This window comes from Triticum aestivum, chromosome 3A (genome assembly GCF_018294505.1).
Source record: "Triticum aestivum cultivar Chinese Spring chromosome 3A, IWGSC CS RefSeq v2.1, whole genome shotgun sequence".
NCBI classification, from domain to species: domain Eukaryota; kingdom Viridiplantae; phylum Streptophyta; class Magnoliopsida; order Poales; family Poaceae; genus Triticum; species Triticum aestivum.
The window spans coordinates 16,270,568-16,297,817 of record NC_057800.1 but is presented as its reverse complement, the minus strand read 5'-3'; the positions used below and the strand labels follow the sequence as shown (position 1 = coordinate 16,297,817).

At 44.2% G+C, this 27,250-nt stretch overlaps 2 protein-coding genes, 1 long non-coding RNA gene and 1 other non-coding gene across 5 annotated transcripts; 3 read left to right on the top strand and 1 right to left on the bottom strand.

Moving 5' to 3' along the window:
- The first annotated feature begins 58 nt into the window (after window positions 1-58).
- LOC123057587 (uncharacterized) lies at window positions 59-1,668 on the top strand. The gene is made up of 3 exons (XR_006426886.1): window positions 59-808; window positions 907-968; window positions 1,380-1,668. It is a non-coding gene; the product is annotated as an uncharacterized lncRNA (long non-coding RNA).
- Window positions 1,669-1,959: 291 nt separating this feature from the next.
- On the bottom strand, window positions 1,960-5,945 carry LOC123057586 (probable ubiquitin-conjugating enzyme E2 23). Of its 2 annotated transcripts, none has more exons than XM_044480529.1 (5): window positions 4,035-5,945; window positions 3,835-3,960; window positions 3,286-3,672; window positions 2,965-3,046; window positions 1,960-2,890 (listed from the first exon to the last, which is right to left on the bottom strand). In XM_044480529.1, the coding sequence occupies exons 1-5, from the start codon at window positions 5,751-5,753 to the stop codon at window positions 2,211-2,213; spliced, it is 2,994 nt and encodes a 997-aa protein (XP_044336464.1). In that variant the 5' UTR covers window positions 5,754-5,945; the 3' UTR covers window positions 1,960-2,210. The 2 variants fall into 2 exon arrangements, with proteins under 2 accessions (XP_044336464.1, XP_044336465.1); XM_044480530.1 differs by having other exon boundaries at window positions 2,965-3,037.
- A 1,358-nt stretch (window positions 5,946-7,303) lies between these two features.
- LOC123063828 (small nucleolar RNA Z103) lies at window positions 7,304-7,403 on the top strand. The gene has a single exon (XR_006430583.1). It is a non-coding gene; the product is annotated as a small nucleolar RNA Z103 (small nucleolar RNA).
- Window positions 7,404-17,859: 10,456 nt separating this feature from the next.
- On the top strand, window positions 17,860-18,759 carry LOC123057585 (uncharacterized). Its single transcript, XM_044480528.1, has 2 exons — window positions 17,860-17,986; window positions 18,103-18,759. The coding sequence occupies exons 1-2, from the start codon at window positions 17,931-17,933 to the stop codon at window positions 18,662-18,664; spliced, it is 618 nt and encodes a 205-aa protein (XP_044336463.1). The 5' UTR covers window positions 17,860-17,930; the 3' UTR covers window positions 18,665-18,759.
- Window positions 18,760-27,250: the final 8,491 nt, after the last annotated feature.

The following is a 27,250-nucleotide window of genomic DNA, read 5'->3' as shown; positions in this document are numbered from 1 at the left end:
TCTGTGTAGTTTGTTTCACTGTTTTTTCTCAATATTTGTTTATTTGTAGAGAAATTAGTCAAAGACAAGCTTCAGTGAAGACTGATCTAGAACTGGTGCAATTTTGGTGATATGTGGGCACTTGACTGAATGTATTGCTTTTGAAATTTATCCAAACATCGTGTCATTGTGCCACTACCTGGTTCCTCATAGAATGTATGTCTGTTTGGGTTGTGCAAATTGCTAGTAGTGGAAGAGCTGTCTTCCGGTTGAACAATGCCAACATTGCATAGTTTTATGTTTTTAGGGCTTTCTCAGTTTCATATGACCTGGAGTTGTCTGATGTCTCTAAATATGTTGATCGCATGAGTTAATAAATTTTACGGATTATACCTAACATATGTGCAGCTTAAATGAAGTAATATAGAATTCGATTCCCCTGCTTGAGAGGTGGTATACTAATCAAACGAGGGTTCAAGGCATCAATTTTTATCATGATTATTTTTCTAACTATGAGGTAATTAGTAGCGTAGCTGTACCAGAACTGGCCCGTAATGTTTCTACTTTCTGCACAAGTGACAATAAGGTTTCTCTTGAAAAGCTAGTACATAAGGCAATCATATATTGGATTTCGGACATAAGCAGTGAATACAGCTGGGAATATAGAGGTGGAACTGACTTGACACTATTTCTTTAGCTGAGGTAGGAACTATGAAGCATGCAACTTGGACAAGAAACAAAAACTTAGTGACGTCTGGTTGCATGTTCTAAAGATGCTCAGTTTCAGCTCTTTGGTGGCCTTGGTTTTAGTGACGTGGCTATCTCTGAGGTCAGGATCTCTGCTTGTGTTGCCATCTTTCTTTCCTCTTCTCATTGATTCATTATGCAATCTTATTATTGTCTATTCTTATATTTTGTTTAAACAAGGTCTCACCTTCGGTGCCCATCCCTCCAACGTCTCCATCTGTGGTGAAACCCCCAGAACCTAGGTATATCCCAAGTACACACTCTGGTTATGTCGCACCATCTCCAGAGACCAACCTAATTGAGCTCATATTTGTGTAGCGACAAGGTGTTTTTTGTTGCTATGTGATATATCTGTGTGATCCACGTGTTTGCTTCTGTTGTTGTGCCATGAGCTGCAAGTGCTCTTCGCAAGACAATGTGACCTACATACCCTGCTCTTCTGGTTCTATCGATGCGTGTTATCCATATGACCTTAGCTATTGTCCTGTAAATTTTGTTATCCCTCATCAAGACTGTATCATGCGTGTGCTTCTTTTGTTGAACATGCGTTCCCCACTTCCATGTTTGGTCTATGAACTAGTTTGCTGTCATTTGGCTGCTTTTCCTGTTCTTCAGTTTAGTATGATGGTGATTCTATCGAATGTTGCTTTTAGTGTGCCATGACTGTAGACGAGGGTATCATGGCCGAGAAGCTTGCAGGACTCAGCAGCCCTCTACAAGATTTGGGGTAAGCAAAGAATAAATATTGCCTCCTATCTTGTCTACAGATTTGGTTTAGCCAGATCACTTCATCTCAAGAAAACAATAGTAGTAGCAAGATCAACTGTACACCATGCAATTAAGATGCAAGTAGCAGATTGAATTCTGAAACACCTAAACAAATGGTGATGATAACCATCTTAATTTGTAGCTTTACACCAAAGAGTGTTTTCTACCTAATGATTCAGTTAAACCTCATTTCTTTTTGCAGTAACTACTATATATGGGGTATATAAACAGGTCATCTGGAAGTGCATGCTTAACCTGCTCTCTAACCTCTAGGTCATCTCCGTCTATTATTGCTAACTGGATTGAGCTGGATCCAAAAGCAGATCTTGCACGTTCTTAAAGCATGACCATGCTTGGCAATATATAGATGATAAATATACACAAAATATGTTGATAGATAAATATTGTATTAATGCATCACAATGATAAATATACACCCAGCCTTTATATATGTTGATAGATAAATGACGTAGTCCACAATGATACCTCTCTTGCTGAACTCCTTTTTAATCGAGAAAATAAAGCAAAAAGGAGTATGTAATTGTTGTAGAACAAAAATGTGACTGATTACAAGACCACCACCATCACCAAAAATCCTATATCCACGGACCCCTCTTTTGAACTAACCTGCCCCCCATGTGCAGCAAAGCTCCCACCATCAAACACTCCTCTGTCTAGTGAGTGGTGCTGAGAGCACATGGCAACTTGATTTGCAGCTACTGGAACTCTTCACACCCCACGGCGCCGATCTCGGTGAAGGCTGCCACGAGGCTTGGCATCATGTTTGTGAGTGCAAGCCTTAACCCAGCCGAGCACGGTCGCTTCCTAGTCGCTTCAATGGCATGGGCATCGTCGACAACATTTCCCTGAAGCCATACATTGCATGTCCTAAGCACAAATTTTCCCCGACGGCGGAAGTGTTCCTTGACGAATTCCTCAAATCCCCGAGGTGGCCGACGTAAAAGGTGCTGCATGGTCCGGAGGGTTAGTAGGTAAGCATTCTCATTGTAGGGCAGCGCATTGCGGCGGCCCTCCGGTTTGCCGACCAGTGTCTCATAGCCGGCCTCGTTGTAGTATGGTTGGTCATTGAGGACGAGGCCCTGGATGGAGACAACGACTTGGAGGAGGCTTGATGTTGCTGACGACCAAACCTCAGTGCCCTCGCCACCGAATGTGTTCAGCAGGCTGAGACACACTGTACCAGACTCGTAGAGGTTGGGATTGAGGCGTAGGCCAAAGGAGTGGTAGTACACTTGCGGTGGGGCATCCGGGTACGACGGAGGTAGCTGCATATCAAAGAAGAAGAGGCCGTGATGATATGGCGTCCCGCTTGCGCCCACCATCACCACCCGAAGCAGATCCATGCGGTCCTCAAACGCTCGCACGTAGATGGTTTCTGCACATTAAATGGTTGGCTATTCATTTGTAACCATGCACATGGACCGTGTATTTTCAGGTGCATTCACATACCTGGTAAGTCGTTCTCCAGAATTTTCCATTCCTTTTGCACTGTTTTGGCCCAACTCTTCCCACGACTAGCGCCCTGCATTTCCTTTGAAAGAAAAGAGTATAGATTAAAGTTCTACATTTAGTAAAATTTGTTTAATAATGACTTGTAATATGTTGTGTGGTCATTTACTTATTTTAAGTTATGGAGTTTAGTTTTGCATTAAAAAATGAATGCCATAAGATCGATTCCACCGTTAGACAAACCATATTGTGCATGTAAACATCCCTTACTCTAACCTTAATTACCTCCGTTCTTCATCATTTTCTAACATATATAATTACCTGGTCCGTAGTGTCAAGGTAGTGGTGATCCAGAGGGCTCATCTGCAGTACATTGAAATGTGGAAAGCATGACGATTCATCGCAGCAACAGGTAGCATATGCAGCCTTCGTCCCCCCAGCAAAACCGTGACAAGTCAAATCTACAGCAGCATCGTTGATCCCCATTGCAGCAGCACCACCGATACTATCATCATTTGCGGGCGCGGGTAACTCTGAGCTTGGTGACAACGACGAGGGCCGCCAGTTCATCAGGTATCCTTTACCTCGAGCTACCACGTCACTGGTGAATTGGAGCAAAGACCGGAATGGAAAACCTAAAAGGCTTGTCCTTGACATTGCCGGGCTAACGCTTTCGACATCATTATCTAGATTCTGAAGATCAATTTCCTAAAATAAGATAACACATATAACCACATCAATTGAGGTGTATCCATCCATATAATCATTTATCATAGTATATAGTACTTTGGTGCCTACCAGGAGAAACCAAAATAGTCCCCACCTCATTATTTGTCGAAGTGGACAATGTTTAGAAAGATAGATAAATACCATGTTGGCAGCAACCGGTTCTTCGGGTGCGTCATCGATGCCATCGTCCTCTACCCAATCGCCCATTTCAAGCCATAGCTCCATGTAGTGCTTGTCCTTGACGGCAACGATCTCATGGGGCGATACCTGCAGCACGCCCAAACAAATCAACAAAGTTGAGTCTGTAGATCTAAGAAAGGTACTAGAAACTATCCACGTACCGTTGACATGCTACCATCACCCCACTTGACTTGGATGTGCCCATTAGGAAGTTCAACTACCCGCCCAACCCATGAAAGATCGACAGGAACGGCATTTTTCTTCTTGTTTCCCGATAACAAGGGTGCACTTTCAGCATCATTTGTTGATCCCGATGGTAGGATACGAATGACAATATCACCATAGTAAGCAGAGTGGTTAGAGTCCAATTTTAAGTCGTAAGCACTGATGGTTTGGTCGCATTCGACCTCCCTAGCCTCATCTGGGTGCCCTGACGTCTTGAACCATGATACACAAACCGTCTGGTCCTTGTATTGCAGGCTCTTGACGATGCCCACACGCTCTGTTGGTCCAGTTCCAGACGCAACAATGTCATTGTTGACACTAGTAGTTATAACATCATCATGGTCACCAGTACTATCAACGGCAGCACTAATAGGGAGAATGTTGGCGACAACATGTTGTCCCGGGAAGAACTCTTGCTCATTCCAGATCCCAAAGGGGACGACAGTCGCTGAACGTCTGCCATGTTGCCGTGTGCCGTCCTGCCACAACACATCGACGGTGGTGCAGGTGTCGGCGACGACCATAGGAAACTCCACCTCCACATGTCTCATGACTTGTGGTCGTTGCGCCCGTCTATGGCCCTCAAAGACGACCTTCCTTAGCTGCTTCCGATAAAACCTCTCATCCTTCTGCTTGGTGGGTGGTCCCACATGAGAGGTTGATGCTTCACACACCTCTTGGTTGTCTTGTGAGCACGCATTGTATTCCTCTTCCTCTTCCTCGTCCTCGTCCTCCTCCACCACCTCATCATCATCATCATCACCGTGTTGATCAGGAGCACAAGCTGCATCCTCTTTGGTGGAACTTGTTTCTAGAAAAAAACAACGGTCAGCAAGCCCCCAGCAGCAATTGTACGAGGCGCAGAAGAACGTAAGATCATCTGGGTTTTGGTAGGCTGGAGGAGCGGATGCCTCCACTAGCCCCTTGTCGGTGCCACAATGTCTGGATGCAACCCAGTAGACAAGGACGCCGGACGTCTCCACCTTCATAATGGTGCCTACTTGTCGGTAGGGATGCCAGTAGCCATTAAGCCAGCGAGCATCCTTGAAGAGTGAACAAGCGCGTGTCAAGGTGACATGCTGCCCCTGGTGGAATTGACTATTCATCTGGTGGCGATGCAAGGTCGCCATGGTGCCGATTTCACGCACTCTGGCCAGGTTCGTGGACTCCGCATCGGTGATCCTGCAGATGGCTCCGTCATCGAACAACACATCGACATCGATCGACACCTCGACGACACGGCCGAGCCACGGCCCAGACACGACAAAGTCGCCAAGGTTGAGACTCCTGACGCGCCGCAGGCTAGACGGGGACACCCCCCTGATGACCTTGGTCGGCACGCCGTTGTTGTCTAGCTTGGCCAGGTTGAGCACGGTGTTGACGCCGGTGACGACGCCGATCTGGCCGCCCATGTCGGATGCCGACCCGACCACCTGTCCGGGGTACAGGTGGCTCCTGTCGACCACCTTGATGTCACCGACATTCTTGTACACGACAGTGTCATCGATGCGCAAGAGCTTGAACGTGTCGACTGGGAGATAGATGTTGTCCACCTCGCCGTCCGCGAGAACGAGGCCACGGTCGATGAGCATGCGGCCGGATTTCACCAGGTCGAGCAAGTAAAGATTGGGAGATGCCGCCGCGGGGACGACCATCGTAACCGACTTTTCCGGCGAGAGTACGTGCCGATTGCTTTACGGCCAGAACCTGGTGTCGACTGATCTCGCCGGCCGGAGGCTTGCTAGATCTCGTCCGGCTGGAAACGCACGGTCGTGCGGTATATGCTATGCCACGTACGGATTGGATTCGAATTCCTATAATACTACACGGACAAAAGTACCACGGCCTGCTTAATTAATTCCAACAGATAGATCGCAACTACGGCTCCTGAGTTCTAGCCTTATACGGATGAGATTTTTGTTCCTTATACAAAAGCAGCACAATTTTTTTTCTTTTTAAAAAAGGACAGATCATAGGCGTCTCGGAAGCGTTTGTCTCCTCGTCCCCCGATCAAAAATTCCCACCGCCTCATGCATCATGCAGCGCCGTCCCATGGCAATGTAGATGGAGAGAAGGAAGTGCACTCTTTCCGGAGATGCAGAACCCATCTTAATAGTTTCTTCCCTAGACCTTAGGCGGTCAAAGCAAACTCTCATTCCAGACTTTACCGGTGACCTTATGGATTCGCCTTCCCTCTGCCTTCCGCTCCGGTGAGCGGTGGTGGGGAGGAGAATCCCAATGCCTCTGTTCCGATTAGTATTTTATAGATTACGGTTGTTTAGTCCTTGTCAGTTATAGATGAACAAATTCATGATTAATTCCAGTAAGTACTTTATGGCTCTAATAGAAAATAGCATGCAACAATCTAGCATACTAGATGAATAGAAAAACATGCACAACAACATTGGAATGTAACAACAACTATAGGTAGACACATGAACATATCATGATGGACGTACGGTTCATTAGTTGCTGCGGGATCGGCGTTGTTGGTGACAATGTTGGCGACGATCTATTGCTGACGACGATGATAAGTAGCACCGCCCGACTTGGACGGAAGAGGACCCATGATGACAAACTTGGGTAGTCGCGTAGAGCGCTTCCCAAGAAACCTAATTCATGCTCACCTGATGTAAGTATGCAAGAACGAATTCGGACACCTTCTCTCCCGCACGCCGGTGTTCGGGATAGAGTAGACTATGGTGACGGGGCAAGTTGCAAGATGAGGCAAAACACTAGGTGTTTTCGATGTATCTTTGGCTGCGGCCCGGTAGCAGTACATATAAGAGGACCAGAGGTATTGTGTCGCGATCATGATCTCAAACCGACTTGGATTCTAACTCGTATACTTACCGAACAAGAAATAATTAACTTTTCTGCTAAGACATCAAAAAATAAAATGGAGAGGCGAGCGTGCACGCATGCGATCTCCTTCACACCTCAATAAGTATGGTGTAGAGAACCAACTATATAAAGAGGTCTCTCACTTCCTCAACTTTCAGGGTGGTACTAAACTTTAGAATCACCACTTGCTATTTTATACATGAGCCACTTTGAGATTTCAAAAATTGTTAATGGGTCAAGCCCATTCATTTCTACGGGGTAGGAGAAAACATCAGGGCGGAGGAAGAAAAAAGAAAAGAAGAACAGTGCGCACTTGATGGTTGTTGGAAGTTGATCGTACTGTTAAAAGAAAAAGTGACCGACGGAAGTGAGGATCCTTTCCCCAGCTGATCGACTATAATTATACTGTGCTCAAATGTAATCCTTTGTCAGAGGATTCCAAGTGAAAAAAATCGATCCATCTTTATTATCTTTGCCACCTTTTTTTGGAAACAAGGCAAAAGATTTGCCATTTCATTCATTAAAAAGGAGGTTTAGACAGGCCACGAAGTGGCTAGAAATAAAATCTACTCTTGTGACATTACAATATTTAAATGCTTGGCGCCCGCCAACGCCGAAAGCGAAAACTCCTCTTTTATCTTACTAATGATATGACGACCGTCGTAGGTGCGCCTGTGTTGTGGAAAACTCTAGCATTGCACTCCGCCCAAATTTCCCAGAAGATTAGCATCATGAGTGAGGCAAGCGCCTTGGGGGATTCGGAACGAAGATATACGTTTCCATTCCACCATTCCAACACCGAGCCCCTCGCTGGCCAAGCAGTAGTATGAATCTGACTCATGCCTAGCCAGTGAAGAATATCGTTCCACACACGAAGGGTGAAACGACATTGGAAAAGTAAGTGCTGCCGTCTCTGGACTTTTCTTGCAAAGAGGGCATAGCCGGCAGTTGGGCCACCCATGCCGAGCAAGGCAATCCGATGTCTAGATTCTATCTTGAAGAACAAGCCAGGCAAAAAATTTGCACCATGGAGGAGCCCACACCTTCCACACCGATAGGGCCATTGCCGACGTAGTTAGGCCCTCAAACTGCGCCTTGTAAGCCGAGGAAGCAAAGTACGATCCATCCTTGGTGAACATCCAAATAATGGAATCGCCACACTTTGGCAGAAGATTGAATCCACCTTTTTTTATCTCATTTTGTTTTCAGTACTCAGAAACTGAACGGATGTGACTGAGACATCTGATGATCACCATTGGATGGCCTATACCCGGCCGGCTGTCCATGAATACGTTTGAACCCATGTTTGAATGTGTTCGCGGATATTTGGTGGCATTTGTTTGATGATTTACTAGCAAAAAGGCCCGTGCGTTGCAACGGGAGAAAACAAATACTACACGCTCACTACAAGAAATATGTCAACTTGTGACCACCACTATTGGTCACTGAATGGTCACAAATTTCCATTTGTGACCTTTTTGTGACAAAAAACATAAGGTCAAAAGCTGGCCGTCGTAAACTGACTATAGCGACCTTTCTTCTGGAATGGTCGTAGACGTTTATGACCAAAATACGTCTACTGTGGCGTTTTGGTCACTAGCAACCTCCCCAGGCCACGTAGGCATCCAGCGTGGCAATCTGACGTGGCACAAGATTCAGCCCGGTCCAATTCAATTTTCTACATGGGCCGAGCCCATTTATTGTTTTTTTCTTGCAGTTTGGGTAAGCTACACGGGCCAGGCCCTATAATTCGGCCTTTTTATTTCTAGGTTGTGTCCCTTTTTTACCTTTTTCAAATGGGTCCCAATTGTCAGGTTCTGATAAGCGGGTCCCAAATGTCCGATTCTGGTTTGTGGAACTTTGTTGTCATGGCCATGTTCCTCATATTTCAATATGCCAATAATTAAACAACCAGTATTTAAATCAAAATAGACAGAAAACAGCTGTAACAAACCGATTCTAATATACAAATGTGATCAATCTGTTACATCAACAAGAAGCAACAATCTGTTACATCAACAAGAAGCAACAATCTGTTACATCAACACATACAAATGCGATCACAGTATAACAAACTCTACAGGTGTCTTTTGACAGCTTCAAGTGGCCCTTCATGGCGGCAGGAAGATGGTTCCTATCACCCTTCATGGGCATTAGAGTGATGCAGCTGAACGTGGCAGGGAAAAGGATTACCTGCAAAAGCCAAATTTATACAAGATATCAGCCTTTCAGTCATGCAGAATATCAGAGACACATGCTTCATCACTCCAGGGCATGGAAACGTAAAATGCATTTTTTACAAAGGGCTTACAATTGCAAATTTACTATCCACAAAATTAAATTAGAAAAAACAAATAAAACAGTGAGGTGCAAAAGATGTCAGCCTTAGTGTTTCTACTTCCTACAAATGACCGAGACCATGCTGTTTCAACCTTTTGTAGAACACACTATTCGCGAACAGTATATATTGAGCATGCTACAGCAGAAGCTTGAATTTATGGTTTCTATACTTCTACATTATACATCCTCAGTAATATAGACCAGTTTGTTAAACTTCAGAGGTTGAGATCAAGGCCTGTCAACTAAATCATATATATGCATTAAAAAACAAGGCCATATGGACCAATGCATCATAATTATCAGTTTAAACATCAGCAAAGGAATTAAGTAAACTATTGTGCTGGATCACTATCATTATTGTTCCATAGAGTTTATGTGTACATTGTCCACTAATTCATGAGGATTGATGCAATGGATGCTGGCTTGGCAACCATAGTAGTTTAGGCACAACAGTGTAAACCCACACAAATGCTAGTAATTCCATCATATCAAGGACCATTTTATCAGGTCCATGTGTATACTACTCACTACAAGAAGCAACATGACAGCAGTATCACCATGATCATCAAAAAAAGGAACAACTTTTCCTCTGCTCAAGCCAGCCTCAAACAACACCATAGCAATCAAATTTTCAAATAATGAACCAAGACATGTCCAGTTCAATCCAAAGTTTGTTGTGCACGTGAGATGAGATGAGATGACATGACATGAGCTCACCACACCAAGTCATGTGGTTGGAGGAGTAGGGAGCAGCCATGGGGCCTCGTCATCCACCTGTGGGAGCAGCAACAACTCGTCCAAATCAGATCTAAGCAACCTGCACAAAAAGCAAAACAAATCAAACCAAAGGCAGGAATCACAACGAGACAGGAGAAGGGATTCTATCCCAAGATAGCAACCCGAAAAACAAAAAACATGATTAGGGAGCTCGTACATAAGAAAGGAATTCATGCATGAATGACATATACAACTTAAAAATCAGGATATGAAATATTATTAGAATTGCATATTAGATGGCTACAAGATAACTGTTGCTTCATATAAAGTAACTAGAATTAGCACCCAACAGCTAGATAGCATATGGTGCAGAAACTAGTTTCAACTAAATGGGTCGTCCAAATTGGAGGGTAACTCACTTCATTATCCAGAACATTATCCAAAAATATAGGAGTGTTGTGCATATCGAGATAAAATCCAAGACCAAGACACTTGGAGAAAGCAACTGATGTAGTAACAAGCTTTGATTGTGCGAAATGCAACAGGTTTGCATAATATGAAGTTTACCAATTATTCCAGAAAACAAGGAAAAATACTTGTTGATGTTTCAAGTGCAGAAGAACATAAACTGGTACATATATTGGCCCAGAAAACACTGCTCATCCAAGATGAGAACAGAACATATCTAAGCAAAGTAGCAACAATGCACTGTACACGTGTTTGTAGATTAATAAAAAAAGTATCACAACCAATAATCCATTCCAGTGTAGTGCACTCTTAATCACCCCTAGTATAATTAGCTAAACTGTGCACACAGTTGTGTTTATATTATGAGCAAGTGTTGGTTCGAACTCAAGCACAAATGTACGCAGAACTGGAGGCCTGCCTTAAGAATCCCAACATTTTAACTACATCACCATTCGCCTCAAAACAGAAAAAGCACACGAAACCCCCCACCACACAGCAATCTTAACGTCTTTAGGCAGCAACCAAATTACAGACCAGTTAATTTTTAGGCCAGCAACCAAATTTTCTTCATCCAAATTCATGACATAGAGCAGAGTTGTGTAACAGCTAGCTAACCAGTGGAACTCATGTAGTATTGTTTCTGTTCATTCAGTTAACAATGGCAGAGTAATTTCAGGCAACCTTGAGTACCAAATGACATTATCTCTTAACATTTATCTAATACCAGTTAACATATGCATGCAACTGTAAACATGACCACGCAGAGCTACTAAACAGGCATGGAATGGGAGAGGCAACGCCAGTTGGTGTGGTCGTCGATGACGAGGCCGGCGGCGGCCGTTGGCGTCGATAGTAGTCAACCCGACATCCTGGTGCTCGAGTGACAACGGATATGGGAGGGAGAACGGAACAGGTGAGTAAGAGAGCGGAGATTTGGGATTATCCAAATGAGGAGAAGTGGAGGAACTCACCTGAACCGGTGGAGCAAGTGACGAAACTGAACCGGTGGTGCTCCTCCTAGGCCACCATGGATGATCTGATGCCCGCGGGATCTTCTCCATGGCCGGCCCCTTCCTTCAGAAAACCAGATCGGGTCTCTTCACGAACATGCAAGAAAATGGGCGCATGCATCAGATTTAGGGAGGGGGAGGGGGCGAGATGCAGGAGAAGAGAAGGGGAGGAGCAGGGATGCGTACCACTGCCTTGCTCGATCTGGGCCGCGTAGAAGCACGCGTAGGTCATCTCCCGATGCTCGAGCCTGCCCTCCGTCAAGGACCGGGTCAAAGAAGCCCTTGACCTCGACGATGGCGCTGCCGAATCTGGGAGGGAGCACCGTCGATGCTGGCCTAGGGCCACAGGGAAGCGAAGGATTGGCGGGGAGAAGGAGGCGTTTCAGGCAGGGGAAGGCGGGGAACGAGCGCATCGGCGTCGGGGAGGAGGAGGAGGGGCGGGTGAGCTGCTGCAGGTGGCCTAATGGGGGATGACCACCGGGCGTCGAGGGAATGGAGCAGGGGAGGGGTGGATCTGGCCGCCGCCATGGCCATGGCCGTGCCATGCGGCTAGGTCTAGGTCATGAGCGAGGGGGGAGCACGGATCCGACCGCAGCCGTGGGAGAGAAGGGAAGGTGAGGGGTTGACGGCGGCCGGGGTTGGGGGAGAGGAAGGAGGATGGTGGCGGCGGCGGCAGGGTGGTTGGGGATCGAGAGATTGAGAAGGAGCGAGAGGGTTGGGAGGTGGCGGCTGTGGGACGAGAGGGGAGAGTGGATCGGGGGAGAGGTGGGGATTCAGAAGTTAGGGTTTGGGTGAGAGGGTAAGGGGGCGCGGGCTGCCATTGGATCCAGAAGCATCCAACGGTGGTTGACGCATGATCCGCGTGATATACCTATGGACCAATCAGAGCGCACCAAATAATTTGAAGATCTTTTGACCATATAAATTGGTCATGATTGATTACATACAAATTTTTCATTCCATTTTTCAGTGCTCAAAATGAGTTTTTTGGTGAAAGACATATAAAATATTTGTTTAAATGATGTCATATTTTGCACAAGTTTACATCTTAGATTGGCAAACAACATTGACAAAGGGAGTTTTCATTTTCTATGCACAGAAAATTCAATTTCCATTTTCCGAGTGCCCGAAATGAGTTTTTTTTTTGTGAAGGACCTACCATATATTTGTTGCAAAATTGGACCAAATCAATTTTATAAAATACTAGGCCATATTTAATTCACAATTGACCAAATGGTTGGGTGTCAAAAGTTTTGATCCACCTCTGGTGAAAAAGACAAATTCTCGCCGATTCAGCAGGAAGCGGGTCAAATATGAACTATGGCTGCCTCATAGTTTGCTATTTATTTTTTCCAAAAATCATTTCTAGGTACGAAATTATCTATTTAATCAGAGAAACATCAAAAAAACCAAGATTCAACCACTAGCTAGGAACGGTCAAGCCCGCCGTTTTGACCGCATTTTGAAACGGGCATAAAAAATTCAAAAAAATCAGAAAATTGGAAAACCTTCGCATTGTATCATTATATGTGATCAAATTTCCAGAAAAAATAATAAACTTGTAATACGGCAATTATTTTTAAAATGTGTTCTCAGAAATGAGCTATCATGCGTGAAGATGCATGGCTTTCAAGTCAAATGATCAATCTTATGGCCACATTCATGGCATAATTTGTTCAAATGATCTCATATTGTGCACAAGGGTGCATATTGGAATGGCAAACAATGTTTCCTAAGGAAATTTTCATTGTCTTTGCACGGAAAATTCATTTTCCATTTTCCAAGTGCCCGAAATGAGGTTTTTTGTGAAGGACCTACCATATATTTGTTGCAAAATTGTACCAAATAATTTTTATAAAATACTAGGACATATTTAATGCACAATTGACAAAATGGTTGGGTGTCAAAAGTTTTGATCCACCTCTCGTGAAAAAGACAAATTTCCGCCGATTCAGGTGGAAGCGGGTCAAATTTGAACTGTAGCTACCTCATAGTTTGCTCTTTTATTTTTCCAAAAATCATTTCTAGGTACATAAGTATCTATTTAATCAGAGAAACACCAAAAAAATTCCAAGATTCAACAACTAGCTAGGAACAGTCATTCCTGCCGTTTTGACCGCATTTTGAAACGGGCATAAAAAATTCAAAAAAATCAAAAAATTTGGAAACCTTCGCATTGTGTCATTATATGTGTCCAAGTTCCCAGGAAAAATAACAAACTTGTAATACGACAATTATTTTAAAAAAGCGTTCTTAGAAATGAGCTATCACGTATGGAGATTAGTGGCTTTCAAGCCAAATGATCAATCTTATGGCCACATTCATGGCATAGTTTGTTCAAATGATTTCATATTGTGCACAAGGATGCATATTGGAATTCCAAACAATGTTGCCTAAGAAAGTTTTCATTTTCTTTCCACGGAAAATTCATTTTCCATTTTTCGAGTGCCGGAAATGAGGGTTTTTTTGTGAAGGACCTACCATATATTTGTTGTAAATTGTACCAAATCATTTTTATAAAATACTATGACATATTTAATGCACAAATGACAAAATGGTTGGGTGTCAAAAGTTTAGATCCACCTCTGGTGAAAAAGAAAAATTCTCGCCGATTCAGTTGGAAGCGGGTCAAATTTGAACTGCAGCTACCTCATAGTTTGCTATTTATTTTTTCCAAAAATCATTTCTAGGTACATAAGTATCTATTTAATCAGAGAAACACCAAAAAAATTCCAATATTAAACCACTAGCTAGGAACGGTCAAACCCGCCGTTTTGACCGCATTTTGAAACGGGCATAAAAAATTAAAAAAAATCAAAAAATTGGAAAACCTTTGCATTGTGTCATTATATGTGAACAAGTTTCCAGGAAATATAATAAAATTGTAATAAAGTAATTATTTTAAAAAAGTGTTCTCAGAAATGAGCTATCAAGTGTGAAGATTCATGGCTTTCAAGCCAAATGATCAATCTTATGGCAACATTCATGGCATAGTTTGTTCAAATGATCTCATATTGTGCACAAGGATGCATAATGGAATGGCAAACAATGTTGCCTAAGGAAGTTTTCATTTTCGTTGGACGAAAAAACCATTTTCCATTTTTCGAGTGCCCGAAAGGAGGTTTTTTGTGAAGGAACTACCAAATAATTGTTGCAAAATTGGACCAAATCATTTTTATAAAATACTAGGCCATATTTAATGCACAATTGACAAAATGGTTGGGTGTAAAATGTTTTGATCCACCTCTCGTGAAAAAGACAAATTTCCGCCGATTCAGTTGGGAGCGGGTCAAATTTGAACTGCAGCTGCCTCATAGTTTGCTATTTATTTTTTCCAAAAATCATTTCTAGTTACATAAGGACCTATTTAATGATAAATACATAGTTTGGTGGCGATACATCGAGGTTTGGGCGGTGGCCGAGGGCCCCGACTCTAGAGCGCGTAAACTCGCATGCCCGTCGCGTGGTCACCGCGTGACCGTAATGTTGCCATGTGTTCTGGGCGGCCTAGGCATGTCTAGTGGGTTGGGCACTCCCCAGGTTGGTGCTAGGAAGAAGATTACAACATAAGATTCTCACGAGGAGACCGATCGATGCTCAAACATGAATTAGCAGCCAAGTGTTTGATTAGCGGTACGGGAAATGCACATGGCCAACGGGCGTGAGTTTTGGCTGAGGATGATCATCTACTAAGGAGAATGTCTTCACAAATTTTTAGCTCAAAAGGAGGATCCTAGGTGGTACTTGCTTTCCAAAGTACCACGTTGGACAAAAATATGAATGTTGAAGCTGGGCTCAAAATAATGAGTGGAGTGAGCTGAAATTTTATGGAGGATGGTTATTTGGGCATAGGAAAGCATTGTAGAAAATTGATACCATTTGGACATGCCAAAGTAGTACTTCCTTCACAATGCTCTTATATGGACAAAAACTTGGGAAAACTAGTGAGAGAAATTGGATGAATGAAATGAGCTCAAAAGTGGTGTAGGTAAGTTACTTAGGTATGGTCATGCTCTGGTAAGTTTTCAGATCATTTGGGTAAGCCTAGCTAGTACTTACTTCACAAAGCTTCTCTTGAGGTAGAAAATTTGGAAATTTCCTGAGAAAGATTTACTAGGAAAATTGAGCTGAATATTATCATGTGGCAATCATTTGGGTATGGAAGAGTGCCCGAAAAGTTTGAGGGTAATAGGAGGGGTCTATATAACACTTGCTTTGCAACGTGCCAATTTGGCCATAAAATATAAACTGAACCTGGGCTCACATAGATGATTTGACTGAGTTGTAATTCGGAGGAGGGTGATAATTTTGGCATATGAAGGAACTGTATAACTTTCATGTAATTTAGAGATATAAAAAGGTACTTCCTTCACAATGCTTCTAGGTGGACGAAAACTTTGAAAATTTGCCGAGGAAGATTTGCTAGGCAAATGGAGCTGAATTTTGTCATGCGGTAATGATTTGGATAGGAAAAATGCCCAAAAATTCCGAGGGCAATCAAGAATATATAAATAGCACTTCCTTCATAAAGTGTTGTTGTGAACAGAATAGGAAAATGAATATTGTTGAATTAGTTTTGAACTAGGCAAGGAAGGATTTTTACATATTTGATGAAGATAGGCCCCAAAGAATTTATGAGATTTTTTTGGGAATTTTGGGAATGATAGAAATATAGGTTGCTTCACAACCTAGGGCAAAAACTGCCACATGGACATGACACATAGGCAAAACTGATGAGATGGCGCCTAGTCATCACAACCCACCACAATCTACAAGGCTATGACCATCTATATTGGTCATTAACAACTAGAAATAAGGCAGCGAACTAGCACTGTTTTCTTTGTGACCATTTCGTGTAAGGAAATTACGACCTTTTTGACCAAAATGGTCGCAATGATTTAGGATTTGGAGCCCTCTGAACAGCTTTTGACCAATTGGTCTAAAATGGTCATAAATTTATGACCAATTCTTCGAGGGCCACTGACAGAAGGTCATAAGTTGACATATTTCTTGTAGTGGCTCTTAATTTAGAAAAAAATGGTATGTAATCTGTGAATTTGTAGCTACGGCCCAAACAAAGATGGTCTTAACCTATAAAGCGTAGTTTAATATTCTACAGGTGTTCTATTTGAACACGGCTTGCATGTAGATTTAATCCATACAAAGAAACGGGTAAGTGATTATGCATTTATTCATGTCATGTTCGGAATGGGGTGTTGTTACGCGAGAGTAAAAAAAAGGACAAAAACAAAAGATGACACGTTAGCACACTAAGGAGACATGTGTGCATCAATGGCAGTTTTCAGTTTAAGAATCACCAACTTAGGGTAACTCTTGAACACTTTTTTCCCATGCATATTTCTTAAATAAATGAAGAGTTATTAAAAAGATACATGATTTTTAATTATAAAAATGACTTTTTTGTCTAAAAAAGAACATTTTTGTATGGTCTTCTGTGGACGCAGGTATTTGTGCCCCTATTTCATCACTATTTCTTGCCATACATGTCATAGGTATTGGTACCTGTTTCATCACTATGTATATCTTATCAAACTTGTATTTTATTTTATTTTTGTCATGCATGCCTCTTTTTTTACTTTTCTTCATGCATGTCCTTTTTTTCTTCTTCTCATCTTTATCAAATCTTCTCTGCATTTTCTCTTTTATTTCTTTTATAGCGGACATCTCATTTTTATTGGGTCCTTTTTTTATTTCTTGTCATGCATGTCCTTATTTATTGGGTGTCCCTAGCAAATTTATCTTCAATTTCATGTCTAATCCTGATTTTGCTGAGGTGTTCATCCCCAATCTGAATCAGTACCGGTATGGAAAAAAGACGGATAATGCATTATTGATTAACATTGCTGCCTAAATAGTATTTTTTTTTAATTGTTAACAGGTAAAATAACATCATATTCAAATTCTACATATTTCTCTAATCTAGTTCCATATATAACATGTTAAATTTGGAGCTACGGTTTAGAAGATATGAGTATTTTTAAAAACATTTGATATGTATTGCGGGTTTAATGTTAGAAACATTAGGGATTTTTCTATAAAATTGCAAAACGGACTAAGAATACCTATTTCTTTCTTTTATTATTAAGTTGGTATATAGATATAGATTTTGAGATGCCCTAAACCAAGCAGGTTTTTTTTTGTGAGACCGAGCAGATTATACGCATAAAGGAAATGTCGGTGGATCTATGCTGGTCCGACGGCGCATCGAAGGAATACTTACTATTTTCTGCGTCTCCTCATGTGCCTAATCAGGTAAGGACTCCTCCATCTGTACGGCTGGTAGCTTTGACGGGTACGAGTTCGGGTTGGACTTCTATTTATAACCACAATCAGCCTTGCTTTTGTTGTATATAAAAACCTCGCCAAGGACCCAGCTGAGTACGTATATCGGCAGGCGGCAAACACATCGATCGTTCTCGAGCATCTGCTCTTATGGCTGGATTGATGAAGGAGACTAGCAGCGGCCTAATGGGGAACCGAGACGCCCGGTATGAATTTCAACTTTTTACATTGGTTATTATAAATTTCACGAATCGATCTTAGTACTACTCTGAATCCTTCGTTATATTTTAAAGTATTAGGAGTCTCTTTTTATATTGTGCAGCAAAAGCCATGGAAAGAAAAAATTCAAGATACCAAGAAAAAGTTTTAGACTTTGCCGCAGCGACGAGTATGGTACCTTCCCATTTGTCGACCGACGCCTTCAGCTCAGGACCACATCGTTGTATCGTGAAACGTACAAACGCATCCTTTTTAGATCAGCGCTCCAGGACTACAATGAACGCGTGAGGGACGGCATGCTTACTTGGGAAGCTTATGAAGAGCATCGCCTCACCATCGATAGCTCGATGCAAACTATCAGACATAGTATCCAAAGATACAAAGAGCGCCGCTTGCAGCGTGGGCTATTTTACTTGGCAAATAAAGTAGGCGGAAACGGGCTGACTAACCGTACACACTTGTATCACATGCCTCTCAAAGAAGCGTTAAGGAAACATCGACAAGAAGACAAAAGGAGGAAACAACTATTGAATGCTTTCAACAATTCAAAGAAATCAAGCATCTTTGACACCATCCTGCAGATACCGTCTGTGAAAAGGCTAGTCATGTATACATTGTCTTCCCTTATATTGGGTTGCGTTATAATTTTTTATGAAAGGTCATGAATATTGTACGTGGAATATGTTTCTGTTCTAGGATTGTTGCTGACTAAAAAAAAGTTACATATTCCTTCTTGAGAGTCCTAGCAGAACACATCTTTCTTCAATGTAAGGGATGTGTTATAGTTAATGTAAGAAAATGTGTCGTGTAACACATTATTGTCCGCCCTCCTTCTGTGTTAGGTGGATTCAGAAAACAATATGGCCGCGGGAAATTTTAGTCGAACACACTAAAATCGACTGGATTTGCTGTCAACGGTTTTATTTCTGGGTTTACTTGTATGTACATTCCAAGTTATTTACCACCTTCACGCACGTAATTCACACCGTATTCTTTTTTGAACCTGAATCCTTGTTAGGCACGGGAATAATTTGAAAGTTGGTGGTGTTTGGTGTTGTTGGGGATAGTTTTAGAACATGAAGGAATAAGCGACATTAACATTTGCAAATGCCAATAGGAGTTTAGGTTTTGTTTGGTACTGTAGCAACCACTATCACTCTCAACAGCAATTGAAACTTGTATAAATACCCATCAACTAGTGATACTGATGTTAGTCGATTTTAATCACCTTTATTCCTCACACGTGATACGCATGCCTCTGCCAAGCAGCATGAAAGTGAAATAAGTACTTCCTCCGTTCCTAAATATAAGTCTTTTTAGAGATTTCAATACAAACTACATACAAACTACATACGCCCACTATGGTGCTCAAATCCGTCGCCCTGCTTCGCTGGCACACCATGCAGGACAAGTACCCAACCGTCACCGAGGACCACGTCGAACCAACGGCTCTAAACTTCGCCACTCCTCCCATTGGGCAGTCTCCTTGCCGGTCGGATGGAACCATTCCTAAGGATTTCATTCTATAAATGAAACAACACCCATAGGAAGAAAAATCATGGATCACATTCTTATAAAGCTCCCTACGAATCAAAGCAGCTCTCAGAGCATCTACAGCCGAACATCTCAAACCGCCTCATATGCCCAGGCGGGCTGACCATTCAAGACGCCCCCCTCAAACGGCCCTCAAACGCGCGGACTGACCGGCACCTCCCATATCCAACCCAATTATGGGGCGGATATGGGGGCCCCTGGGCGCGGCCGCCACGTCGGCCCCGGACACGCTGGCCCACCCGACCCCACATAAAACCCTCTCCCCCTCCCCCATCCGTTAGCCGGACTAAACCCTAGCCACTTCAGTCCCCTCCCCTTCGCCACCCAAGCTCGTCTCCGACTCCTTCCGACCATCACGGGCAGTGGATCCGAGTCTTTCACCTTCAGATCCATCGACCCTGAGCTCATCCCACGCTGCCCCAAGGAGGAGATAGCCGTCCGGCATGCGCTCCGCCGCTCCCGGGAGGAGGCTCATGCGAGGCAGCGCTCAGACTCCTTCCATCGAGAATCCATTGCATCCGCCCAAATGGCGCATGGATCCGACACTAGGCCAACCATAGCTGCCTCGCCGGTGGCCGTGCGGTCCGTCTTGCGTCCGAATGCCCTGGCGGACCCGCAACCCCTCCGGTGGCGCGCGGAGCATGGGGACGCACCATGGGCCTCGTCCGACGAGGACATGGCACGGTGTGCCCGCCGTGCAAGGCACCGGGCGCGGGAGACAGTGGCAGCCCTCGCGGCGATGGACGTCGGCGAGGTGGAGTCGCATTCTCCGGCGCCCAGTATGGCGCATCAGTCCGGGCAATCGAGTTGTGGTGGAAGTTCACGGCTCATCTCAGGACGGATCCGTCATCGATCTGATGTCCACCGGCACCGTTCGGGTTTCGGGCTCCGACAAGGAAGAGTAGGCCATGGGAGACGGCAACGCCTTGAGTCCCGTGAGCCGGCTCATTTCCCATGCCCTACTCTACCTTGCCGGCGACAGTCGGGAAGTCGTCGTGCTAAGGCCCCATAGGACCAGCGCACCAGAACAGCAACCGCCACCAATGAAGAGAAGTATAGACCGAAAGGATCCAACCTGCAGACACAAAAATGTAGACGAACGAAGACCGGATCCAGTCGGATCCACCAAAGACAAATGCCGACCGGATCCCACGAGATCTGTCGAAGATAAATCTCCACACGGCTTCCGACGATGCTTGAAACATCACCGGGACGGGGGTTGGCCGGGGAGGACCTTATTCCATCTTCATGAAGCCGCCGCCAGCTCATCTTCTTGAGCATGGCACAAACCCTAACAGAACTCAGAAAAGCATATAAAAACGGAGCCCTCCCGCTGGTAAGGGCCGTGATCCACCATGCCTCCATGATCCAAGAACCATAGAAGATGAGGCGGACTGGCGGCGCCGGCGAGAGGCAAGAAAACCCTAGATGGGAGTTCGCACATGGGTAGGAGCGAAGGGTTACGTGGGCTCCTTTCCAAAAGACTCATTGGCACGTCAAAAGAAAAATGTAATAAAAAAAGCAAATAGACGAAACCAAAAAGGCATGCAATAAATAGAAGAAGAACCCCGCGAAAAAAAAAGAAAGAAAAGAGGGAACCAAGAAGGATAGTTCACCATATCCAACGAAGACCCAAAGTAGATGAAAGTAGTCGTAGCCATGGGAGAGGGCAGATCCAAGAAACGAAACGGCAGCTCATGCCACGAACGGTACTGGCTGCTGGGCAAACGGGAAAGCAGAACTACTTTCAGCCTTGCAGGGGTGGGAGAAGGAAAAGAATTGGGCTTTCTTGCACGTACTAGGACGGATAGTTGATCAAATCCAACGAAGACTAAATGTAGATGAAAGTTGTCGTAGCCATGGCAAGAAACAAAACGGCAACTCTTGCCATGGCTGCTGGGCATGCGGGAAAGAAAGCACAACTACTGTTGCAGCCTTGCTTGCAGGGGGTGGGAGAAGGAAACGAATGGGGCTTTTCCTGCACCTACGTACGGGCGGTGGGAACCCAGAAGGTGCAGCGCAGGCCACAACTCATGTCCGCTGCCCGCTCCCTCTCCTTGGTTCTACGCCGTTTGCTTCCTCCGTTAGCCTACCTGACGGTGACAGACGTGATCACTGTTAATGGCATGCATGCATGGATCGTATCCAAGTTGATCCCCACTTTTTTAATGATGTGACATATTTGTATGCATGAACCGCATCCAAGTATCAACAGAACAGATGTGATGGCTTACTTTTCTTTTGTTGAGGCACTGAGGAAGGAATAGATCCAAATAGGAACAATGCGAGTTCTATAAGTGGGCATGCACGTATCATGTATGTCATGTACATGTTACGTGTCCTATCAAAATGAAAACCATGCATATACTTCCTCCGACGAGAAATACTTGTCATCAGAATTGATAAAAGGAGATGTATCTAGACTTATTTTACTTCTAGATACATCTCTTTTTATCCATTTTGATGACAAATATTTTCGAACGGAGGGAGTACTAAGTACAAAAAGAGACATGATCTGCCGACCCATCACTAGTAGAAAACAGGGCAATGGTCCAGGCCAGCTCAGCCCATTAGTCCCGGTTCAGTGTAGAACCGGGACTAATGTGGGCATTGGTCCCGGTTCGTGAGCCCAGGGGGCCGGCCGGGCCACGTGGGCCATTGGTCCCGGTTCGTCTGGACCTTTTGGTCCCGGTTGGTGGGACGAACCGGGACCAATGGGCCTCGCTCCTGGCCCACCACCATTGGTCCCGGTTGGTGGCCTGAACCGGGACCAAAGGCTCCCCTTTAGTCCCGGTTCTTGCCACAAACCGGGACCAATGAGGTGCCTATATATACCCTCGCCCGCGAGCAGAGCACTCCAGTGCTCTGTTTTTCTCTGGCCGACGAGGGGAGGGGTTTGTGGTGCTCTAGCTCACCTCCTATGCACATGAGGTGTTCGATGGAATGCCCGGGCCACACTACTTAAACTTTCTCCTCTCGAAGCTCGACCTCCAAGCTCCATTTTCCTCGAGATTTGTCTAGATTTAGCGGTCCGTCACGCCCCGTCCCCGTCTTCACCGCCGTCGATCACCCGCGCTGATCTCATCACCGACACCACCGTGGTGAGCCTCTTGTTCTTATCTTCTTTCTGAAAGGAAAAATATTCTTACTTGTCTGTTTAGAAAGATACTTGTATCATTTTCTTACATTTATTATTGCATCTTATATAGTGCGATGGTTTTGGTATCCGCCCCTGTCGGCCCTCGTCCTGTCTATGATTCGGATTTGGTATGTATATTATCTTCATAACTATTGGTTCATTTATTGTTTATAAAAATTATGCCGACCAACGTGACATAGATTTTATTTATCTAGGATGTATGTGAATCGGAAATGCCAACCGACCCTATTGTCGAGAGGTTAAATTTAGTTGAAGAAGAAAACAATTTGTTGAAGGAAAAAATAAAAAAAATTGAGGAGGAGAAGATGATATTGGAGTTGCATGTTGCGGATGTCGTCGATGATCACAAGATCAAGATGGATGCAATGCGCTTGAAGATTAGAAGGATTAGAAAATATGCCATTCATACCGAGGCTTGGTATCATTATGCCATTGGATCAATTGTTACCTTGGTTGCGATTATGATCGCATTTGTTTTCGCATTGAAATGTTTTACATAGTTTCAATGTATGGTTTAATTAATTAGATGCTCTGGAGAGCTATATGTTGTTAGATGAGAACTATGTATGCACTTTGGTTTTAATGTGATGATGAACTTCTATTAATTTGGACACTTAATTATATATAATGCACGCAGATGAACCGGCAATGGATGTACGGTGACAGACACACCCGCGAGTACATTAAGGGCGTGCATGAGTTTCTCGATGCGGCTGAGGCAAACAAGCAGAATGGTTTTATGTGTTGTCCATGCACTGAATGTGGGAATACGAGGTCTTACTCTAACCGGAAAATCCTTCACTCCCACCTGCTTTACAAGGGTTTCGTGCCACACTATAATGTTTGGACGAGGCACGGAGAAATAGGGGTTATGATGGAAGACGGCGAAGAAGAAGAGTACGATGACAACTATGTGCCCCCTGAATACGGTGATGCTGCAACGGGGGGAGCTGGTGAAGATCAAGAGGAACCAGACGATGTGCCCAATGATGCTGCCACGGGTGAAGCTGCTGAACATCAAGAGGAACCAGACGATGTGCCCGATGATGATGATCTCCGTCGGGTCATTGTCGATGCAAGGACGCAATGCATTAGTCAAAAGGAGAAGCTGAAGTTCGATCGCATGTTAGAGGATCACAAAAAAGGGTTATACCCCAATTGCGAAGATGGCAACACAAAGCTCGGTACCGTACTGGAATTGCTGCAGTGGAAGGCAGAGAATGATGTGGCTGAGAAAGGATTTGAGAAGCTACTGAAAATATTGAAGAAGAAGCTTCCAAACGATAACGAATTGCCCGACAGTACATACGCAGCAAAGAAGGTCGTATGCCCTCTAGGATTGGAGGTGGAGAAGATACATGCATGCCCTAATGACTGCATCCTCTACCGCGGTGCATACAAGGATCTGAACGCATGCCCGGTATGCGGTGCGTTGCGGTATAAGATCAGACGAGATGACCCTGGTGATGTTGACGGCGAGCCCCTCAGGAAGAGGGTTCCTGCGAAGGTGATGTGGTATGCTCCTATAATACCACGGTTGAAACGTCTGTTCAGAAACGAAGAGCATGCCAAGTTGATGCGATGGCACAGTGAGAACCGAAAGAAAGATGGGAAGTTGAGAGCACCCGCTGACGGGTCGCAGTGGAGAAAAATCAAGAGAAAGTACTGGGATGAGTTTGCAAAGGACCCAAGGAATGTATGGTTTGCTTTAAGCGCGAATGGCATTAATCCTTTCGGGGAGCAGAGCAGCAATCACAGCACCTGGCCTGTGACTCTATGTATGTATAACCTTCCTCCTTGGATGTGCATGAAGCGGAAGTTAATTATGATGCCAGTTCTCATCCAAGGCCCTAAGCAACCCGGTAACGAAATTGATGTGTACCTAAGGCCATTAGTTGAAGAACTTTTACAGCTGTGGAATGGAAACGGTGTACATACGTGGGATGAGCCCAGACAGGAGGAATTTAACCTTAAGGCGTTGCTGTTCGTGACCATCAACGATTGGCCCGCTCTCAGTAACCTTTCAGGAAAGACAAACAAAGGATACCACGCATGCACGCACTGTTTAGATGACACTGAAAGTATATACCTGGACAAATGCAGGAAGAATGTGTACCTGGGCCATTGTCGATTTCTTCCGACCAACCATCAATGTCGAAAGAAAGGCAAGCATTTCAAAGGCGAGGCAGATCACCGGAAGAAGCCCGCTGGAAAGGGTCCCGGTGGACTAGCTGTTCCGAATGACGCTGAGGGACACGCACCCATGTGGAAGAAGAAATCTATATTTTGGGACCTACCCTACTGGAAAGACCTAGAGGTCCGCTCCTCAATCGACGTGATGCACGTGACGAAGAACCTTTGCGTGAACCTGCTAGGCGTGTATGGGAAGACAAAAGATACACCCGAGGCACGAGAGGACCTGCAAAGTTTGCACGAAAAAGACATAGTGGACATATGGGAACTTGACTACGGACCTGATTTTAAGGTCCCTTTGTTTAAGTGCAAATGGGTCAATCTGTTAGGCGGCGGGGTACAGGTAGACCCACAGTACGGAATGACAACAGTGGATCTGAAAAATCTTGGGTACACTGACGAACCGTTCGTCCTAGCCAATGATGTGGCACAGGTTATCTATGTGAAGGACATGTCTACCAAACCGAGAAAAAGAAAAGATAAGGAAGCGAATACATCATACGATGAGCCAAAGCGCCACATAGTTCTTTCAGGAAAAAGGGACATCCTGGGAGTGGACGGCAAGACAGACATGTCTGAAGATTATGAAAAGTTTCATGAAATTCCTCCCTTCAATGTCAAGGCTGACCCAAGCATCCTGATAAACAATGAAGATTATCCATGGTTACGGCGTAATAAGCAAATGACACAAGCGAAGAAAAAGTGAAGACTTTCTCCCGCAATAAGCAAATGCTATGTGGGTGAAATTATGATACCATCCCAACTTTCAACTTTTTCAGAGTTCATTTGAAATGCTTTCATGCCTTATGGTTCGAAACTTTGATACTTCGAAAGTGATTGTCCATTTTGTACACGAAGTGCATCAAGTTTTTGTCGTAACCCTCTCTACTTTTTGGAACATGTTATGTGGGTGAAATGATGATACCATGCCAACTTTCAACGTTTTCAGAGTTCATTTTGAAATGCTTTCCAATTTCAGAGTCATTTAGCTCAAAGAATGAATTAATAGCAAACAGAATAAACTACAAAACTTTTATGAAAATAAAAACAATCAATTAAAATATTATGTTATGATCAACTAAAATAAAACTATAATATTCTTCAATAGCAAAAAGAATATAATTTTTGTGACCTAAAATCAAACTATAAGTATTTAATTGTAAGTATAAATAAAAAATAAATAGCAAAGAAGAAAAAAATTCTATTTTTATAGTAAAGTTATTCATAAACTAGTGATTCACACAAATTTTATAAAATTCCAATTTAAACTATTCAAAATTTTAAAACTAATGGCACTAACAGAAAGTTTATAATTTTTGTGACCTAAAAGCAAAAAAGAAATCACTAAAAAACTATAAGTATTGAGTTGTAAGTATAAATAAAAAATAAATAGAAAAAAATTCTATTTTTATAGTAAAGTGATTCATAAACTAGTGATTCACACAAATTTTTAAAAATTCAAATTTAAACTATTCAAAATTTAAAACTAATGGCACTAACAGAAAGTTTATAATTTTTGTGACCTAAAAGCAAAAAGAAATCACTAAAAAACTATAAGTATTTAGTTTTAAGTAGAAAAAAAATTAAAAAAAATGTAGGAATAAAAAAGAAAAACCAAAAAAATGCCTCCTACTGGGCCTCCACGGCCTGAATACGACTAGAAACCCTACATGGGCCAGGATTCAGGCCCAATAGGCCCACAGGCAGTAGCAAGTTTAGGCCCGAAATCCTGCATTAGAGAGGAGCTCGAATGGGGAGGCACAGCAGGGCTTATAAACCAGTGCCGGCGCCCTTCAGCTAGCGATGTGGGACTAAACTTTTGGGCGCTGGCAGCACAAGGGCATTGGTCCCGGTTGGTGGCACCAACCGGGACTAAAGGGGGCATTGGTCCCGGTTCGTGGCACCAACCGTGACCAATTCCCCCCTTTAGTCCCGGTTGGTGCCACCAACCGGGACCAAAGGCCGCCGCTTCCCGCCCTTTGGGCTGCTGAAAATTGGCCTTTGGTCCCGGTTGGTGGCACCAACCGGGACCAAAGGGGGGCATTGGTCACGGTTTGTGCCACAAACCGGGACCATTGCTCTGGCTATATATACAACCCTTGCGAAATTTTCGCCAACTGCTCCATTCCCCATCGCCGACGCCGCCAGGCTGCTCGTCCTCCTCGTCGCCGTCGCTGCGCCCTGCCCCATCGCCATCGCCGTCGCCGCGCCCCGAGCCCCGCCTCCTCGATCGTCCTCCTCGTCGCCGTCGTCTGCCCTGCCCCGAGCCCCGCCTACTCGATCGTCCCCGTCGCCGCCGTGTGCCGCCCCGAGCCCGCGGCCGTCCCTGTCGCCGTGTGCCACC

Bases quoted from the DNA above. Each gene is read 5' to 3' on its own strand.
- LOC123057585 (XM_044480528.1), top strand. From the start codon at position 17,931: ATGGCTGGATTGATGAAGGAGACTAGCAGCGGCCTAATGGGGAACCGA. The intron at 17,987-18,102 runs GTATGAATTTCA...TATATTGTGCAG, and splicing joins ATGGGGAACCGAGACGCCCG to CAAAAGCCATGGAAAGAAAA.
- LOC123057586 (XM_044480529.1), bottom strand. From the start codon at position 5,753: ATGGTCGTCCCCGCGGCGGCATCTCCCAATCTTTACTTGCTCGACCTG. The intron at 3,961-4,034 runs GTACGTGGATAG...GGCGTGCTGCAG, and splicing joins GTGATGGTAGCATGTCAACG to GTATCGCCCCATGAGATCGT. The intron at 3,673-3,834 runs GTATTTATCTAT...ATCTTATTTTAG, and splicing joins AACCGGTTGCTGCCAACATG to GAAATTGATCTTCAGAATCT.